The sequence below is a fragment of the Globicephala melas genome, chromosome 2, assembly GCF_963455315.2.
Source record: "Globicephala melas chromosome 2, mGloMel1.2, whole genome shotgun sequence".
Taxonomy (NCBI): Eukaryota; Metazoa; Chordata; class Mammalia; order Artiodactyla; family Delphinidae; genus Globicephala; species Globicephala melas.
The window spans coordinates 65,797,353-65,818,260 of NC_083315.2; the positions used below are offsets into that span (position 1 = coordinate 65,797,353).

Here is a 20,908-nt window from a genome sequence, read left to right on the forward strand (position 1 = left end):
CAGAACTACCCCTGGTGATAGTCCCATCTAATCAGTGTTCCTGGACATGAGGAAGCGCTGCCCAGCTTTCCCAGAGCCTCACGGAACACAAAACCTCCCAGTCTCTCCCCACCTGCCAGGAAAGTCTGGGGAAATAACGCTCAGACCTTGCTTCCTGCAAGCCCAGACTGCTTGGCTGCGAGCCTCACTATTTCCTGTGGGCTCACCACCAGCACCCAAGCAGCTGCTGCCCGTTTCATTGAGGGTGAGGGGATTAGCACTTCTGGCTAGAGGCAGCCTCCCTCCAAGCACCAGGGCCCAGTCGGAGACGGGAGGGTGGTGCTCGGGGGGAGGGAGGAGGAAGGTCAGTCCAGCAGGGGCTGGAAAATGGTCCCCTCAGGGGCCACGAGGAGGCGTCGATTCTATTCTTACAAAACGTCAGCGGGAGAGGCAGAGGCAGTGCCGGGGCTGGGAGGAGGCTCGCAGCCAGTCACGGGAGGTGTGTCACCCCCTAGAGAGGTTCTTTCCTCTGGGCCAAGGTGTGACCATCTCAGCCTCCCAGAATCTCCTGTGGCGGAGACCTCCTCACCCCGCTGACCGGCAGCCGTGCCCTGGGAACTCAGCAGATCCAGATCCCAGGGCACCCCCCCCCGCCACCCCTGCCAACACCACGGAGGATCTAATTCAGTAGGTCTAGGATCAGCCGCAGGGCGTGTGTACGTGCGCACGTGCGTGCGTTTCAAAGGCGTGTTCTGCCATGTTTAGCAACCACAGAGGTTCTTCCCAATGTGTCTTAAAATGAAAAATTTGAAATCGTAAGAAAGAAATCACTAATAATAAACGCGTTCTAATAAAATTGGCTTTAAAATAAAAGAAACCTGGCCCCTACCAGTAGATGAGAAACCCCTCCTAGTCAAGGAGTTACTGTCTCGTGTCCTTGTGGCTGCCGGCACCACACGGCGCTCCAGCACATGGCGCTGCAGCCCATGGCGGGTGCTCTGTCCACAGGTGTGGGGCGAAAGCACGCTGGAGAAGGACAAAGCTATCAGGCACCGTTAGCCTGGAGGTATAGGGCCATCACATGCTGCGTGCGGCGTGTGCAGACGAGACCAGAGTGTACACACAGCTTCTCCTGAAGCGGAGGTGGTTCTGAGCATCCAAACGCTTCTAAAGTGCTCTTCCCAGACACAGAACCTGTGCCAGGCGCCTAGGCTCAAAGCCACCACCTTCCCCTCCTGGTGAGCTCTGACATCGACATACTACACCTTCCCGATGCAGGAGTTACTGGAATGGTTAACTCACAAAGGCCCCTGCTGTATTGCTGTAAAGTAGATTTGAAAACAGTGTGAAATTCTCCAGTAAAAATAAGCAGAAAAATAAGCAGAAAGCAAAAATAAGTAAAAATATGCCCAATATTTCAATGTGGCACAGTATAGTGTATATCGTATCAGATTGTATCATCTCTTATTCAAGGTAAGTCCTGCTGTTTCACAAACAGAAATAAATTACTTAGATGTAAAGAAGTTTTTTAATTTGTTAGGTTACCAATGTTTCATGTTTTCTTTGTTGCTTTCTATTATTCATTTTAATTTGGTATTACTATTACAAGAATATAGAGAAACCTTCAGGCTCAAAGCAGCAAGATAATGACCTGATAATGTCATTGTTACATTAACAAAGTGGTTTGGTTAAAAAAAATAATAAAAAGAGGATAAGCTAAGATTCTTGAGCATTTACTTGTGCTCAGCCCTAGAAGCATCACCTTGTTAATTCCTCGTGGCAATCCTCTACTATCATTATGCCTCTTTTACAGAAGAGAAAACCGATGCCAGGATGTTAAGTAACTTGCCCAGGGTCAAAGCCGGGGGTCAAACAGTCTGACGCCAGATTCCACATTCCTAGCTATTACACCGTGCCTCCCTCCTAAGAAGTGAAACCCATTCATTTGCGCTGAAAGTGGTAATGCCAACCTACCCATTACAGTAAAATATACAATAATGAGGTACTTACTGATTTGGGCACTGTTGGCTGCCTACCAAACACTGGCCAGCTAACGGCGGTCAGTCCCTGTTGAGGAGCAGAGGCAGTAGGGCTCCATTCATGCTTTGTTCAGACAGCCAGTGCAGAACGGTGGGGCAGAGCCAGGAATTCCTGGGCTCCTCACTCACATTGCCCAAATAAATGTTCAGCCCAAGGACAGCTCCCAGGCCAGGCTTCCCTGGACAGTCATCCAGGGGATCAGAGATTTGCAGACACTGGCTCCTTGGGTAGCTGTGACCGTGTTCCCACTGCCCAGGGTGCCAGACCTACATGGACATCATCATTGTCCTGGATGGTTCAAACAGCATCTACCCCTGGGTGGAGGTTCAGCACTTCCTCATCAACATCCTGAAGAAGTTTTACATCGGCCCTGGGCAGATCCAGGTGAGTGTGGTTGGGACTCTTTCCTCCTCCAAATAAGGCCCCCCCAAAACCCATGGCAGATGCTGCCTTGGGGTGGGGGGGAGCATCTGTACATGTGCTGGAAAGGTGTAGGTGAAAGGGCTAGCCTCAGGGCCCTGCAGCCCAGGACACCCATCTCTGCTGGGCACATCAGGGGACGGCGTAGGGGAGGCATCACTGAGTGGGTCAGACACTGTCCTCTGGGATAGACACCACATACTAACAAAAACTTTGATGAGCCAGAGAGCGAGAAGACACTAGCACCCTGCTGGGTGAGGCACAGGGGAGAATGAGACACTTTGATCTTGGAGAAGAGACAGGGGAAGAGGTCAGCGCTGCCGGCACATATCTGATAATGCTGCCTGGCTAACGAGGGGGTGGATTTGTTCCGTATCGCTTGGGCAGGCCAGAGGAGGACCGATGACGAGAACTGACACGGTGGCAGATTTCAGGTCAATCTAAGAAATTATTTTGTAACAATTAGAGCCATTAAAAGGGGAGTGGGCTTTCTCATGAAGTAATGAGTTCCCCACCACTGGGAGATCATCTTTTAGGGTACGGTGGATGAAAGTCCAGCATTGGAAATGCACTTGTACCAAATAAACTCTGTGGGCCCATCCGACAGTGACATTTTTTCATTCTAGTCCTACTATAGGTAGGTTTTTGCTTATTCTTTAAGGTTTTTATTTCGAGGCTATTAATATTTGAGTCTTATTTCAAACTTCTCTTCCAAATTTGAAAGAACCTTAGTTCCAGAGTTTGGTGAACAATGCCATGGCCCTCCACCCACACTGCTCCTAAGATTTTAGACTTCAATTCTATGCTCCACTTTTGTCTTTTTAAGTAAGAAACTCAATCTGCTGGGCCTTTCTTTAAATCACAGTCTCCTCTCTCAATATGCACCTCCCACCTGCCTCACCAAGCCAGCCATTCATTCCTGGAACTGTGCAGAACCTGCTTCCCTTCTGCTTAGTTCCTCTCCCTTGGGAAGGTCCCCAGCCCTCCTCACTCCTGAACCGTCCCAGAGAGATGACTCCAGGAAACCTCATCACCAAAGGGCCAGCCTTCAGGGGTCAAGATGTCCTGTTTCCCTCTCCTCTAACTTGCAGGTTGGAGTCGTTCAGTACGGAGAAGACGTGGTACATGAATTTCACCTCAATGACTACAGGTCTGTAAAAGATGTGGTGGAAGCTGCCAGTCACATTGAACAGAGAGGAGGAACAGAGACCCGGACGGCATTTGGCATTGAATTTGCTCGGTAAAAAAAAAAAAAAAAAAAAAAAATTAATTTTCTAAATCTCAGATACTGTTACAGTTATCTTTTGCTGCCCCACAAAATCTAGTATCTGGAGAGGCAATAATTAATCCCTCAAAGTTCTGGGCATTGGCTGGGCTCAACTGATCAGTTCTCCCTTGGGTTCTCTCGTGTGGTTGAAGGCTGGTGTCAGCTGGGGCTGTTGTCATCTGAAGTTTCGACTGGGCTGGACATCCAGCATGGCACACTCATGTGGCTGACAGCGGATGTTGGCTGTTGGCTGGGAGCTCACCTAGGCTGGTGATCTGAGCACCCACACGTAGTCATGTGGCTTGGCTCTCTCACCGTGTGGCAGCCAGGCTTTGAGAGGAAGCATCCCAAGAGTGAGTTTTCCAGGAGATCCACCCAGGAACTCTGAGACTGCCTATGACCTAGCTGCAGAAGCCCCAGAATATAACTTCTGCTCTAGTCTTCTGATTGAGCAAGTCACTGAAGCCAGCCCAGGTTCAAGGGGAAGAGAATTTAATTTCCCCTCTTGATGGAGGAATGGCAAGGTCACATTACAGAAGAGCATTTTGGGGCTGGGATTTCCAGTCAACTTCAGGAAATATGTTCTGCCACAGAGACCCTATGAAAAGTGTGTGGGTTGTACGAGGGCAGAATCTTCTTGTGGGGTGTTGGTCATCAGTAGAATGCGAAGAACATAGTTAAATCTAACATCTGAGATTGTAGAGCAATGAGGCTGTTCCCTTAAACATCACACCAGAACTCACAATAATAATGAATGCTATCTCTAGTCATCCAGACAGGTAGCTACATGCTTATTCCAGTAACTCTGCCATGGCTCAGAACACTGTACTCACCCCCACTGGAATCAGTGAATGATTTTTAAAGTCAATTCCCCCAGATCTTTCCAGCTGTGGCCTAAACTCCTATGATAACTGTGTCCAAGACATTTCGATTTTAAATGTATAAATTTTACACCTACGAATATGAGCTCTGCTATGTTCATTGAGACCACCGTCCCATTACCTTATAATCCACCTCACGTAGGGTTAGTCGAATGTAGCATTTAGCAGAATGCTACAATGTGAAAGCTATTTAGTAGTGACATGATTTCATGTGGTCAAAAGATTAACTCTTTTTTTTTTTAATATTTATTTATTTGGTTGCACCAGGTCTTAGTTGTGGCAGGCAGGCTCCTTAGTTGTGGCTCATGGGCTTCTTAATTCTGGCATGAGAACTCTTAGTTGCGGCACGCATGTGGGATCTAGTTTCCTGACCAGGGATCGAACCCGGGCCCCCTGCATTGGAAGCGCAGAGTCTTAACCACTGCACTACCAGGAAAGTCACCCAACTTCACTACTCTTTATGATTAAGTTACTGCTCCACCAGTGTATTTCTGTTCACTGATAAAACCTGCTCAAGCATTTTTCCTAAATGAGCATCCCTCTGTGTAAAGATGGCTCTTACTCACCCTCATGAGAAATGGGCCCTCATGGGGGTGAGTCCCTGAGACCCCAAGCAAGCTCTTGTGAAGTGGCCAGGGGAACGGAGGAAGCCCACGCCCACTGAGCTATCAGTGAGAAGCTAACTGACTCCCACCGGGATGGAGCACACTGCTTCCATCTCATTTCGCAGCCCATCTCCCTCAGGTCAAGTGTGTGTGACTCACCTAGTAGTTTGAACCATCATGACTCACGAGCACCGCTGGGGTGTGCGATCTACACCTCAAGTGAACTTTGAAATCTAATCTTCCCGGCCAAGTCTGGGTCCCAAATTACAGCTGGTGCCTTTTCAGGTAAAAGGTTTTCTCTCCTCGCTCAGCTATTCATAATGCATTTTTTTCTGTGTACCTACTAAAGTACAAAGATCCAGGCCATGGACTTGAGGGGTTATAAAGAGGGTAACCCGTGACCCCTGGTAAGCGTCACCCTAACTCAGTGAGGATGAGAGAGGAGGGCTCCAAGGGAAGGATCAGAGAGGACTGCCAAGATGGGGGATATCTGACAGACCCCAGGATTACAGCAGGGAGAGATGGAGAGAAGACATTCCACAGAAGACATTCTGCCCCAATAACGGCAGAGGAGAGGGAGAGCTGAGGAACGTTTACGTTCAGAGCCTTGCTCTGAGCATGGTTCGTGTTGGGGAGTAGTAAACCCTGCAGCTGCAAAGATGGTTTGGAGTCAGATTGTGAGAGTTATAACGTTGTAGCTAAAACAAGCGTGATTGGCCACTGAAGGTTCTTGAATGTCATCATCAAATGTGCGCATGAAGGTGAGTCTGGCAGCCATGTGTGGCTTTGAGAGGAGGGGCAGGACAGCGCTGCAATGCCACCTTCATTCACTCAACACTTTTTATTGAGCATCTACTATGTGCCTCACGCTGTTTTAGACACTTGGGATAGATCAGTGAACAAAGCAGATAAATATCCTGCCCTTGTGAAGCTGATATTCTAGAGGGTGAGGCAGACAATAAGCAAAAAAACAAAACAAAAAAAAATAAATAGCTAGTATGCTAGAGGGAGATACAAGCTATGGGGGAAAAATAGAGTCTGGTAAAGGCAGTCAGGCAGGTTGGGGAGGGCAGGTATTTAATCAGCATTAACCAAGTAGTCGGGGAAGGCTTCACCAAGAACTGACATTTGAGTGGAGACTTAAAGGAGGTGAGGAAGTTGGCCAAGCAGGTGCCTGGCAGGGGAGGTTCCAGAAAAGGGAGCAGCTCAGATAAAGGCCCTAAAACAGGAGCATGCCTGGTGGTTCCAGGATCAGTGAAGATTCCAGCAGGAGGAGGAGCTCAGAGGGATTACCAGGGGTTTCACAGGCCATTATCAGGACCTGGGAGAAATGGGAGCCAGGACAGGTTTTGAGCAGAAAGGAGACGTGATATGACCTTTCTCCACGGGGTCACATTGGCTTCCAGGTTCATGGAAACTGTCGTGAGTATAAAGCTTTCACTGCATTCCAGGAAGTTATAGTCTGATTTACAAAGCAACAAATCCAAGTCTTTTACACAATACAAATTCACAATTTTAAATCTGATGATTCATGCCAATATTTATGCTATTACAGATTCTTGCAGATATTCACACCATTCCACTCTATGGAAATATGATCCTGAAATTTCCTTGGCTCCATATGTAATAAAGCCTGCTCTTCCCCTGCCATATTTTTTCTTCTGGAGTTTTATTCCTGGACCTGGCCCTCCAATGAAGTCACGGAAGCATCTCGAGCGTCCTTGGAAGGACTAGCAGCATTCTCCCTCCACTGAGTCAGGCTTAAGCCCAAAATATTCTCTGTATTTTGTCATGTCAAGTGTGCCTCTGCCCCCCTTCAGTCCACGCCTCACACTAAATTTAGAGGAGTTTTTAAAGCCAGCATATCCAGAATATCATAGAATTGCTAAGAGAATGGCAGATGGTCTGTTTCTCTTAACTGGTAGCTTGAAGATGCTCTGAACTAGTTTATTCCAAGTTTTGTGAATTCCTTAACATCTAAATCACGCACACCAGCTCATCAGCTTGCTGTGTAACAAAAGATACCCCTGGTAACCAAAGCCTTAGAGTGATGGGATTTAACCTGACATCATGGTGCTTGAACCTGTGGGTCAGACCTTTGAGGACTCACTGCGGCGTCTAAAGGTAACATTTATTTTTAGGTCCTTATTGAAAACTTCAGAACCTCATGGTCTGAAGGAGAGTTGGCCTCACACAGGCACCAAAAGCCAGTGATGGTTCAGGAGCCAATTTTTCCTTCTTCGTAGTCACCAGCTCCAAGAGTCCATAGAGCGCCAGCCCCCCGGCTCCTGGTTGGACTGCCTGGCAGGCAGGCCAAGCACCTGCTCCAGCCACTGAAAACAAAAGAAAAAGCAAGAAAGAGAAATATTTGTCATAGAATTTTATATTTAACAGTCCCCAAAGTAGAATCAAAGTGGTTCTCCTGGGAAACGTCGGAACTTTGTCAGGCTTCGTCACACACGTTTTATGGAACGGCATGGTTTAGCTGTTGAGTTGCTCTGGCACGTCACCTTTTCAGAACTGAGGGAAGTGGTTCTCAACTCCGATGTTCATTAGAACTTTTGAAAAATGCTGGTGCCCAGGCCACACTCCAGAAATTCTGATTTCATGAGTCCAGGTGGGGCCTGGGCATCCCTTTTTTTTTTTTTTTAACTCCCCAGATGATTCTAATGTGTGGCTGGGTTTTTGAACCGTGGAATTAGGGCTTCTAAAGGTCTCCACCTGACCCTGAACTCCCCTCCCAGACCCACCCCGTCCCCCTGCTTCCCCAAAACAGGAAGATCAGGACTTGAGAGGGGCTTTTCAAAGTCACTCTTTAAAGACAAGCAGATTTAAGACGCATCTGAGCAGCTGGCGAACGAGTAGTTTGGGCATCTCAATCCAGCTTCTTTGGTTCGAGGTCCCAACACCGTGTAGGGTTGCCCAGGGGCTTAGCCCTGGCTTCGAGGCAGTAGGAGCGCCAGGCCTGCCCCATCCCCACCTTCCTCTGTGACCCTCCCCCTGTGCTTGGGTTCCAGCTCAGAGGCTTTCCAGAAGGGTGGAAGGAAAGGGGCCAAGAAGGTGATGATTGTCATCACAGATGGGGAGTCCCACGACAGCCCAGACCTGGAGGAGGTGATCCAGCAAAGCGAGAGGGACAACGTGACCAGATACGCTGTGGCCGTGAGTCCTGTCCTGCCTGTCCTGCCTGTCCTGCCCCTGCCCACCCTCTAGAGGCTTCGCCATCAACCCCTTGGGGACTCTGGGGTGGGGGGTGGTTCTGGGCAGTGAACCAGCCATCCAGGCCCTCAGATGGGCCTCTCCTTGTTACACCTTCTCCTAAAGAGCGGTTGAGAATCTCCTTTCTGTCCTGCCCAGGTTTATCTGCAACAGCTGTGGGGTGTTTTTTCTCCATTGCCAGGGAGGTTCTGAAACCTCCGAAAACTAGAAAACACTCCCAAGCCCCAGAACCCTGTCTTAGAACAGGGTCCAAGTCTGGGGCCATGGGTGTGTGGGGAGGTCTGTGCCATGTCCCGGTTTGTCGCCCCTGCCCCTGTTCCCTGGCAGGTCCTGGGCTACTACAACCGCAGGGGGATCAATCCAGAAGCTTTTCTAAACGAAATCAAATACATCGCCAGTGACCCCGATGACAAGCACTTCTTCAACGTCACTGATGAGGCGGCCCTGAAGGACATTGTCGACGCCCTGGGGGACAGGATCTTCAGCTTGGAAGGTGAGCGCTGCTTCTCGAGAGGGGTCCAGGCTCCTGGGCTCACGGCTCCTGGGCTCACAGCAGGTGAAGCCCACAGAGCGAAATCCAGCCGCCCCCGCCCCCCGGGATGGGAGGGTTTAGCGAGAGTCCTCCCTTTGTGATGACCACTAACACTGGAGCGCTCCTGTGCTGGATGTGAGGCTCTGCACTTTCCAAACAGCCCCTCCTTTTACTGTGGAGGAAACTGCAGCTCGAAGGGACCAAATGACTTGCCAGAGCTCCGACAGCTCAGGAAGGAATTGGGGTTTGAACGAGCATTGCCAGACTTAGCAAATATAAAATACAACATTTGTGGCCGACTTGTACTAAAAAACCATTAGTTGTTTGTCTGAAATTCGAATTTAACTGAGCGTCTCGTATTTTATCTGGCAAGTCGAGTTGAGCCCAGCTGAGCCAGGCTCCACCACCTGAAACGCTCGCCCCCCAAGTCCCACTGCTCCCACTCCACCTTTTTGCGGGGTTTCCTCAGATTGCCTCCGTCCTTAATAATTCAAACTCCAGTTTTGATTCGCGTGGGTCTCGTTTGCACCATATATTGCTGTAGAGGGGCCCTTGCCATATTGGGCTCTACCATATGGGAGGATTTTCAAAAGAGATAGAGGGCAGCATCCCAGAGCCCAAGCAGTCTGCTCTGCACTGGAAATGGCGAGCCACAGACACAGGGAAAGAGAAGAAAAGCCCTCATAACCCATGATAAAGGAATAGAAAGTATGAACCTGTTTGACGCTCACCTTAGAATTAAACGTCCAAATCAGTGAGTTTATTCTCGAAATGGTCGCCTTGCGTGACGAGAACATTGGCTCCAATGACACATCAGGAGGCCCTGTGCAGGGAGGACCTTTCAGCACGCATGGGATTCCTTTGCAAATCTGTGGTGGTGACAGGTCTTCCTCCTAAGGGTCAATTTGATATTTGGGAACCATCCAGAAGCATCTGGAACCAAATCTGGTGAACAGTAGGAATGAACAAAGTGGGAAATTCCATTTCTTGCCAACAATGCAGATTATTTCTTTCCGTGCACTTTTCTGGATCTTTCCCCTTCGTTGATATCCCTATAGTATGCGTGCCCTGTAATATAAATCGTTTCAAGTCCTTTTCAGCAGGGAGTGAGCTGCTAATAATAAACCTACACGGCCACCTGGAAGGTGCCTGCTGCCGGGGCAGATGAGCTGGTTCAGGCCCGGGGCCCCCTCTCACCTCCCTGCAAGTGCTTCCGGGTCACAGGTGCTGGGGACTGAGCTGCAGGCATGTCTGGTGCTAAGAAATCAGGTGCGGAGCTAACATCTTTCTGTCCCTCTGTTTCAGGCACCAACAAGAATGAAACCTCCTTCGGGCTGGAGATGTCACAGACGGGCTTTTCCTCTCACATAGTGGAGGTAAGGACGGGTTTAGAGCTGCCCTCCTGCCCTCTCACTCTTCCCAGTTCTCTGGGTCATCCTCTCCCTGTTCTTGGGCTGTCTCTCATCCCCCTTTCTTGGGGTCTCTCTGCCTCTCGTCTTCTGTGGGTGGAAGAGGGATGTCAAGGTCATCAACTTATAATAAGCTGTCTCAAGCCCCCCCCATGCCTGGGGACGTGTCCCACCAGGACCAAGGGTCCCATTCAGTCCATAGAACTTCATGCAAAAACTAGGTCAACATGGCGAAACCACTTGCCTGGGCTCTAATAGTGCCCTGCATGCCCCAGGTGGCCTGTGTGTGCAGGGGCACGGCCCTGCAACGATGTTGGGTGGGTGTCCAGATGTGCCAGGTGTGCTCTGGAAGGCAGCCCACGTGGGCTTCTCTCTTTGCGGACTCAGCATCGTGTTGCAGAGGTCCCAAGCAGACATATGGTGTCACAAGGGTCATGTTCTGTCTGGGGCATGTGCTTCACCTGGTTCTGATTCTCAAGATGAGGCTGAAACCTTATAGGATTGCCAGAGGGACAGAGGAGTCCGTGGCTGCATGCTTTATAAGCTGTTTGGGGTATAGCCCCGCCTGGGAGTACCATGCAGGGAAAGCCTGTGTTGTCAGTATCAGCACATGCCCCCGTGGCATGCTTTGGACAGACAGGTGTCCTGGGTTTGCGTGCATAAGCTCTGCCCAGGCTGGCCCCCATGGGAGTGGACTTGCGCCTCCTAATTTGCCAGAAAATGCCTATCAGTCCATCCCACTTATATATCACTTTCAGTAACCCACCGAATTCTCCCAACTCCTCTGTGAGGTGGACAGGGCAGGATTCCTTGTTCCCAGTTTCCAGATAAAGAAGCCAAGTCCCAGGAAGGTTGAGTGACCTGCTGAAGTGACAGAAGTGAGAGAAATATTAGTCTCATGCTCTCTCCCCAACAACGAGCAGCTGCTCCGTGAGAGCATTTGGAATCTAAGGGGGCCTCAGTCATAGATCTCAAGACGGAGGGAGGGGGACAGATGCACAGCAGACAGCAGGCAGATGGATGGAAACGCGACTCACACTCAGCGTTTCCTGAGCTGCATCTGGACTGTCTCGTGCCTGCTTGAATACAGCAAAATATAAATATAACTGCCCTATATTGATAACAGTCATGTAATATGTGCCGAGCACTTTAATTTTTCCAGAAAATTTCTGTGCCTCATTCATGCTCAGAAACAGCCCTGCAAAGTAGGCAGATGGTAATCGTTGTCCCATTTTAAGTGGTTATGTCAGCAAATCTTTTCACTGCCTTTTCTGTGCTGGGCCCTGTGCTGGATGCCAGGAGGTTCAGAGGTGAGAGCCCTGCCCTCAAGGAGCTCCCAGTCTGAGGGTAAGGGGCCGAGTACCAGGAGGGATGAGGGCATCCATTCGTACAGGTCAGGCGGCCAGTCCTGTGCTCCAGCTGGACTAGCCCTGGTCTCCTGACTCTGGGGTCAGGGCTGATTGGAAAATGCAGCAAGGAAAATCAATTTCATTAAATCCAACAAGCATTTGTCAAATGCAACTAAGGTATCAAAAGGAAGCGGAAATTATTCTTGCCAAACAGGAGTCAGTTTGCAAACAATGCAGAACCGCAGTCCTGAGCTTGGTGAGTAAGATAACAGAAACTACAGACTTCTCCTGGGTACAGGCATTCAACTTCAGGAGGCCCCCCCTATCCACGGAGCCCCTGTGGAGACCCCCTGCTCAATGGGGAACCACCTGGACTCATCTAACAGTAATTAAAGCAACATGTGATCAGGATCTTACAGAAGGAAAGGTCCAGGCTAGGGGAGAGGGGTGTCAGGGAAGGATCGGGGGAGGCTGGCACTCGGGCAGGCCCCTGAGGACAAGGATTTCAGCAGCCATGGGTGGCAGCAAGCAGAAGAGAGGAAGCTGTGTGCACAGGCCTGGGGGAAGTCTGAGCACAGACGGGCTTGAGGAGCAGGTCTCGGAGCAGCCCTAATGTTGGGGACAGCCAGAGAGAGTGAATGTCCCACGTCTCCATCTTCCATTCCGAGGTCATTTTTTGAGCATCTCCCCGTGTGCCCAGCTCTGTGCGAGGCACTGGGGATGTATTGGGTTGGCCAAAAAGGTCGTTCGGGTTTTTCCGTAACATCGTAGGGAAAAACCCGAACAAACCTTTTGGCCAACCCAATATATAGAGAGACGAAGGTAACATTTCAGCTGACAGCAGCTCACAGTCTAGTTAGGGAGAAAGACTCTTAAATGGTAAGTTCAGTCTCCTGCTTCTAATACTGTGATCTGTGTGTGCCCAGGAATCAGGGAACCTAAAGAGAAGGGAGGTTAAGACAAGCTTCAGGGATTCGGGGGAGTTCAGCTGAACCCTGACAGTGGCCCAAGCAGCAGATTGTGTCAACAAGTTGAGTCCTTGCAGGATCAATGAGTTCCCCGGCTGCAGGGGAGAGACCAGGAGCTCAGAGCCCCAGCTTGTTATTGAGGTCAAGGTCATGTGCTGCCCTGTGCAGCTTCTTCCACGTGCTCAACTCTTGTTCTCTTCTCCTAATCAGAGAAACCAGGGTGCCTCTCCCCACCCTGTAGATACAGACCCCAGTTCTTCTATCACCCCATGTCTTGTTTTCAAGTGACAGACATCTGGAAGTTTTTATCTGGTAGGACTTTGAAAGAGACAGTGATTACATTTGAATCTGAGACTCTTTTATACTTTTTTTTTTAATTTTCTAAATGAATAAAATCCTTCCAAATCCAAAGGAATTGTGCAATGATGGTGGGCTGTTTGGAGCTCTGACTGACCATTGGGTTGCTATTTTAGAGCACAGAGGTTTTTCAGTTCCAGGCTGCTGATGCCATCATAATTGGCCACAGGGGCTTCCCTGGTGGCGCAGTGGTTAAGAATCCACCTGCCAATGCAGGGGGCACGGGTTCAAGCCCCAGTCCGGGAAGATCCCACATGCTGCGGAGCAACTAAGCCCGTGTGCCACAACTACTGAGCCTGTGCTCTAGAGCCCGTGAGCCACAACTGCTGAGCCCGCGTGCCACAACTACTGAAGCCCGCACGCCTAGAGCCCGTGTTCCACAACGAGAAGCCACCGCAGTGAGAAGCCCGTGTACCGCAATGAAAAGTAGCCCCCGCTCGCCACAACTAGAGAAAGCCTGTGCACAGCAACAAAGACCCAACGCAGCCAAAAATTAATAAATAAATAAATTTATTTTAAAAATAAAATAAAATAATTGGCCACAGCTGTCCTGTCCCTCGGAGTCCAACCCCGCAGCTCTCAGGGTCAGTTGGACCTCTCTGGGAAATGGAGACAGGAAGGTCTGGCCTTTCAGCTTTGCCCAGAACTGGTCCTGAGCCCAAGTGAGTCCATCTCCTGTGTGAACCCTTGGGCTCCATCTCCCCTGGAAATGCTCCACAGACAGCCTCAGGCAGCTGTTTCCTACAAATGTGCTGAAAGGGTCTTCAACTGCCCTGGGCCGGTTGAGCTGTCAGAAGGAAAGATCCCTAGTCCCAGGGGAAGGACCCAGTAGAATGTTCACAAATGGCAGAGGAAAGGCCCAGGGTCTGATAACCTGGTCTGCTGCCATCTTACCTAGCAATGAAAGAAGCCTTCAAGTTAGGAAGGGTGAAAGCAACAAGAGGAAGGAAGGACCAGAGCCCAGGTTAGGAGAGGAGGCCCCGAGACCTTCCCTGGCCTCCGGATGCACTAAAGCTCCAGGCCACAGGCATTGCATTCCAGGCTGATGGCCAAAGTTCAGAGCTGCTGGGAAAACCCAGGGACCTGGAGCCCCAGGAAGCTCTAGTCCTGATTAGCAAAAAGGGGAAAGAGAATATTCCAGAAATTACCATCAGGAAAATTAGCTATGGATCCCTGGCCACATTTCAGAATGGATTTGTAAGCCAATGGTTCCATTAGCATTTGGAAATGAATGCAAAGGCCGCTAAGTGCCGGCTGCTTGCTGAGGTGATGAACTCCCTGTCAAGCTGGGTAACCAAGAAAAAGCTGCATGAATCTGCCAGAAAGCTTGCAGAAGGGATCCATACCTCTACGTCTGTAATCCCCATGGGCCACAAGGTGTGAAGGAAGGAAGAGGACCATATATAATTGATGCCTGTGGTGATGGATGGAGCTGCAGGGGAGCCCCCTTCCGTGATGGACTCTCCTACACTGCACTCCATAAATCTCCCCAACACCAAAATTTTACAGAAGGAAGCAGTTTTATTAGGGTGGGTCTTGTCTACACAAAAGACTTGACCACTCACCCAAGATGGGAACAGATGATTTTTCCTTTAAACTACACACTGATGGTCCGGCAGGCCCGGCCTCAGTTACATTTGAAACAAGCCAAGGGGACAGGTTTGGGGTGAGTCTTATTCCCAGACCAACAGCCCCAGCCACCCGCTGCCTCTTCAGCCTGTGCCCTTTTCAGCAGCCCTCCTGGGGCTATGGACTGGCTATTATGTAAGGTTCTCAGCTGTTGAAGCCTTAAAGTTGCCATCTTTCCTAAGAGTTTTGCATTTGAATTCGCTTTGCAGATCTGATTCAATCAAAAATAAAAGAAACTCATCCATAATGGTGAAATGAGGGGTTGACACCTAAAGGCTGTAAAGCCCTTCTGAGTCCTCTTAGCCCTAGGTGGTGGACTCTTGCCCCTGCCAGCTCTGGGGCAGGCAATCAGGGCTGCCCCCATATGAGGCCAGGACATGGTAGCCAAAGTCTGCCACCATGCTGGTCTGGATTGTTTACAAGTTGACTCCTGGTGGCAGGAATCATTTCTGGTTCATTGAGGTCCTCCGAAGCCCAGCCCCATGTCCTCAGGCTGTGCCCTGGTGCCCAGCGCCTCACTCCTGGGCCTTGTTCCAGGACCTCTGAGTAGAAATAACCCACCCTCTGATCTGGAATGAGTAGTCAAGTAACAGCATGCCCTTTGCTCCCCACACCCGCTTCTCGACGCCCCCTCCTCGTGCCCTGACCACTGTCTTCCAGCACCACGAATGGTGCGGGACCCCTCTCCACAGAAATGTTGCAGGCCTGTTTCTGAGTCTTTCCTGCCCAACCCCATCTAAGCCTCCGGGCACTCATCCCTTCCTCAGGCTCCACTTGAGGCTTGTTGAAAACATCTTCTACTGAGAGAATCTGAGCAGCTAGTTAAAGCATAACCCACCCTCTTGATGATGCATTTGCCTTAGAAGGGGCTCTTGGGAACAGAGTCCTGCCCGCCCCATGGCCACTCTGGTGATGGACATGCAGGCAAGGGAGGCTGGGGGAGGAGGCCAGCCCTCGGTGCCCTCTAGGTGGTCTCCCTGTGAACAGAACCACCAGGGGCCACCTCCACCTGCCTCCACAGTCCTGCCTCTCCAATGCCAAGAACTACTAGCATCTGGTGTTCTCATTCCATTACTACCAGGCCGGAGGAAAGCACTGCCTGGCCGTGTGGCCTCAGACAGATCATTTAACCTCTGTGAACCTCAGTCTTTGAGCAGATGTCTGAAAAGTATGTGTGGAATTGAATCTTGAGGCTTGGAATTGGAAGTGTGCATTTCGAGACTTCCTAATAAGTCAAGTAAGGTTTTCTTAAAATCCTTTCCTAACTCCACCATGCACCCACCCACCCCCTCGGCTGGTCACCCCCTCCAGTGGGTCCTCAGAATAAGTCGTCCTTGCCTCTATCAGATCATTCCTCACAGGCGGCTGTACTGACTCATATGTAGGTCCAACATGACTGTGAGATCTGATTCTTTGACTCCTGCCTCCCTGGAAGCGCTTTATGGGTGAATTAATGAATGAGAAGAACTACTATGTACCCAGTCCTTATTGGCTGCCAGGTGCCCTGCCAAGGATTCAAAATGCTAGCTCTCACCACAAAACTATTTACAGCTGAGGACCCTTAGGCTAGGCGAGAGTGAGGAACTTTCCCAAGGTCACACAGCTAGAAGTTTTGGAGCTAAGTGGAACTCAGGAACGTCTGACACCAGAGATCATGCTCTAACCCCCAGGCCAGGGATTCTCAACCTCTTGACCCCCTGGGCTGGTTACTTCTTTGCTGCGGGGCTGTCCTGCCTCTACCCACCAGAGGCCATAGTAACCTCAACACCACCCCCAGCTGGGACAACCAGAGCTGTTTGCAGGCACTGCTAAATACTGCCTGGGGGGCTAAACCACCCCCAGCTGGGAAGCACTGCTTCCTGTGCTGGGGATGTGATCCGACCCTGGCTGGGGACAGGGACTAGCTGGAACATGGAGTTTGGGGAGATATGGCCACACACCAGGGAGCACTCAGCTCAGCTGGGAAGGTAACACTGCTGCAGGGCTGGTCAGAGGGCAGCTGAGAGCTGAGCTGGCAGGATCTGATGGTGAGTGCCAGGCTTAGGCAAATACAGGTACAGGTCGTCCTCAGGGAGGGCACAGACTTGGCCTTCGACCTCCTGAGGGCCACCAAGCTTGTGTCCTCATTTCTTCACAGAGCACCAGGAAAGTCAGCTGGTGCCGAGAGTCCATCTGTGCAAGGCCACCCAGCTACACCCTGGTAATATCTGGTGGGGGCCCCAGAGGCCTCGTAGGAAAGGAGGCCGTAAGTCAGGGAGCCAGTGCCAGGCCTGGGGCATGGGACACGGCTCTTCCCCAGATGCCCTGCTGTTTGTTTTCCAGCTTGGCTTGTATGCCTGGCTTCTTCTGTCAAAGCTTTTGTCCTTTTTTTCAGCTCCACCCTTCCAGATTTTTTCCCAACTCAAAATGTCTGGGCTCCCCCAACTGGAAAAAGATTGTGACAACCTGAGGTTTGCCTTGGTGGCCATGGCTTGCCCTCTCAGCCCGCCCACTCCTCAGTGCGCCCTCTCCACGCACAGCAGGGCCCCCAGGAGACCCTGCTCAGGAAATGGCCTCTCACTAGAGCGCAAGCCTAGAGCCACTGCCGGGTAGAATGGCACAAGGTGAGAGCCTGGGACCCTCACCCTTGCCCAGTGCTGCCAAATGCAGAAATCCCGATGGAATTCCCCAGCCCCATATGTGGTGAGTCAGCATGAGGTCTCCCCAGCTGAATCCCAGGCACCCAGGTTGAGCCAGCCCTTCTCAGTACATTGCAAAGGCTTCCGGTCATCTACAAAGCCAGACATTCATCTTCAAAGGCCTCCCCGTGAAGCAGAGACTGGTCTGCTGTTGCATCAGAAGCAGAATCTAGGGGCTTCTGGCGAAGCAGATAGTCATTTTCTCCTCTGACCAACCCCATCCCAGCCCTGCTTCTGACTTGCTGTGTGACCTTGGGCAACTCCCTTTCCCTCTCTGAACCTCAGGTGCTCATTAGTGCAGATAATGAATATCTGTCCCACTTGTCTCTCATAAATGAGTGACTGGATGAGAAAGGGTCCCTCAAAGAATGGAGCACACCCCAAGTGCAAGGAATGTTGGCGCGAGTCTCTGAGGCCCTGGCCCGGATCCTGGACCCCGCAGATTGTCAGACTCTCCCAGGCTGAGGCACACAGAGTGGGAGGGAGAAAGCTAATGAGAAAGTGAGACTTTAAACACAACCCAGCACATCGGACTCACCCAAGAGCAGCTTATTTATAGCTGTAAAAACATCCTGTCTGAACAGTCAGTTCTACCTCTAGAATATTAGGACTTTTTAAATCCTTATATATGATCAACTTTACTCTTTAAAGTGACACCTTGGAAATGAGAAAAGGAAGCTTAACTTATTATGGTTCACAATCTTGCCCTCTCCACTGCCAGTAATGAAATAGTGCCTGGGGATTCCGCCTGTGTGTTTAGTTGTGGCTCTGATTGTCCCAAGGCCAGAGTCACATTTTTCTATTGTCACCATTGCTTTGGGGGCAAGGAGAAACTGAGTGCCTTGGACCACAAGTGGTGGGGAAACCGCAAATCCCACCGACCAGCTGGGTTGAAGGAGGGCTCAGTGGGAGAGAGGTGACCTCACCAGCTTGTGCTTTAACAGCCCAAAGCTGGGAGGCAAAGCTGGATGCCCCTGGCACATGATCACCAAGGTGACCCAGGAAGGCAGCCCCTCCCTGCTTCCACGCCCCCTCCTCAGCCCTTCATTGTCCCTAGTCACTTCTCTTCCTCTTCTGAGTGCTTGCTGTTTGTCTTCCTATACCCACTAGTTATGTGGATGGTTTGGGGGGGTGGGAGTGGGGATAGGGTGCAGGGGAAACCCAGGGAGTGAGTGGACCCAGTCCTTGGAAATGACCCTGGAGGCTTCCCCTCAAGGAGCCAGAGCTCTCTATCTTCCTGCCCAGGCATCGTAGCATCCTCTTACCCTGCCACTAAAGACCAGCTCCTGTCCTTGGAGTGCTGGCTGTCACAAATGTGGACCTGGCTTATCTGTCTAGCCTCATATTGAGCTACCTTGCCCTCTTACTCAAGGCTCCAGCCCCATCAAACAGCTTTCAGTTCCTCAAGCCAAAGGCTCTGAACTCTCTCCAGCCTCAGGACATTTGCACAATGCTGTAGGTTTGGTGGCAGGACCTCTGGAGCTTTTGCTGTCTGCCTAAACTTGTCCAAACACACAAATCACAGAATGAAGACTTACGTCATAATAGTTTTCCATTTTCTTAGTTAAGATGAAGCAACCATTTCCGAGAAGGTAGAAGCATGTGATGTTTGTATTAAATTAAACTTAAATATCGCTAAAAAGAAATAAGTAAATCCCATCCCTCCGGGTGTCGGGGTAAGCATCACTTGCTCAAAACGCTTTTCCTGAGCCCCCTCCCAATCTAAATTCAACCTCACCATGACTTTTATCATATCCCTCATTGTGTGGCATTTACCACAGTTTGCAAGTATTATGTTTATTTGTATATTTATTTAGTATCTGTGAGCTCTGTGAGGGCAGGAACAGTATCCCCAGCACCAAGCAAGTGTCTGACACAAGATAGACACACAGGGGCTTTTTACTGAAGAAATGAAGAAGCAGGATTTACACACTCAGGAAAGCAACTCAGACACTACAAAGAAATGGGAAGGAGGAAAAGCATAGGGACACCACTTAAAGGAGTGTCAGAAGGAAGGGACGGCGACAAGAGATTTCCTAGAGGGGTTCTGAAGCCCAAAATGGAATGGAGCTTTGGTCCTGGATTTGGAGTTTGTTTCTAGAACATTCCTTCAAAGTTCCTAGGCACCTTCAAAAGCCAAGAATCCTGGCTGGAAGTTGAGCTATTAAATAACAAACCCAGGAGAAGGTGCCAGAGGGGACGGGCAGATGGATGCTTCGTGGTTGCGGCTGTGGTGCAGCTTCCCGGCGAGGGGCACCTGGGGGACACGAGCTGATGTGCATCCCCTTCCCAATGTCAGGACGGGATTCTGCTGGGAGCCGTTGGTGCCTATGACTGGAATGGAGCTGTGCTAAAGGAAACCAGCGGCGGGAAGGTCATTCCTCTCCGAGAGTCCTACCTGAAGGAGTTCCCCGAGGAGCTCAAGAACCACGGCGCATACCTGGGTAAGAGCCGGAGCTGAAGGGTGGCTGGCGGGCGGTGGGCGAGGAGGGGACCTGAGGGATCCAGAACCTGCCCACACCTGAGGCCAGGGGCCTGGCTGTGCATATTCTGTGCTGACTCAGGCACAGTCAGGGGCCATTGCCTCTCCAGCCTGGCATCCACCACGTCCAGCGCCATACCTGGCACGTCACGAGCTCTCGATAAGCAGGCGGAATAAATGACAAGCAATGCACCCCAACCTGAAATGTGTTTCGTTTGATGCTTCTAGACTCTAGGGCAGCTGTTGTTGTGTTTTCAGGTTTGAGTGCAGGAACCCTGTCTCCCCAAGGCAAAATGCAAGTCGAGAATGTGTTAAGGTTTACAATCAAGGCAGAAGTCAGTTCCCATTAAGTACCTTAGAGTGGTCATAAAAAGAAAAGCATGAATCGTTGACCTGATGGTGATAGGTCCCAGCTCTGAGACCTTTACCTGACAGATCCCAGTCACCTCTAGCTCTGCAGGAGCAGGGCCTCCACCATCCATGCTGAGGCCCTTCTGCCATGGCCTTTCTGAAAGGGCTGAACCAGAACGAAGGGAGCAGGGGGCGAATGCCCAGGGCTCCCGTTGTCTGTGAGTCCTTCTGGGTTACTGAACGGAACCCACCAGCTGTGAAGTTACTCATCACTAATGCAGCCTCGGACTCCGCTTCTCCGTGAACTTGGGCCATCCAGAGTTGGCAGTGGGTCTCTCTGCGGTGGGAAGGTCACTCCTCCCAGAAGATCCTGGGGGGCGCAGAGCCAGGATGAAGGGCCTTCATGAGGCCCAACTGTCTCGCCTTAACTATAGTCACCACCTTGGGTGTGAGTCCTGAGGGAGTGCCTTTCTCTTCTTCCTCTTCCCTCTGGGGGTTCGTCCAGTGAGGGCAGTGTCTGGGGTCTCTGGAAGATTCCTCCCAATGTGCCCCAGGGGAGAGGGGGAGTTTGGGGAAGGAGACAGGCCGGCCAGGCTCTCCGCCTCCACACTGGGGAAGCTTATGGACTTCGGGCCACGGGTCCTCCTGTCAGCCCTTCAGGGAGGCTGTCCAGCTTTCGGGGGGGCCCCGCCTGCTGGTCAGGGAGCCACATGGGAACTGAAACCACTGCCAGCAGACGGCT

General features: G+C 50.8%; 1 protein-coding gene across 1 annotated transcript in view; it reads left to right on the plus strand.

Moving 5' to 3' along the window:
• ITGA11 (integrin subunit alpha 11) overlaps positions 1-20,908 on the plus strand; it is a 124,725-nt gene that overhangs the window by 68,970 nt on the left and 34,847 nt on the right. Inside the window, exons 6-11 of the mRNA XM_030875138.2 lie at positions 2,276-2,403; positions 3,531-3,679; positions 8,210-8,354; positions 8,739-8,904; positions 10,249-10,319; positions 19,633-19,777. Coding sequence (XP_030730998.1) covers positions 2,276-2,403; positions 3,531-3,679; positions 8,210-8,354; positions 8,739-8,904; positions 10,249-10,319; positions 19,633-19,777 — 804 coding nt within the window. The remainder of the gene's footprint in view (positions 1-2,275; positions 2,404-3,530; positions 3,680-8,209; positions 8,355-8,738; positions 8,905-10,248; positions 10,320-19,632; positions 19,778-20,908) is intronic.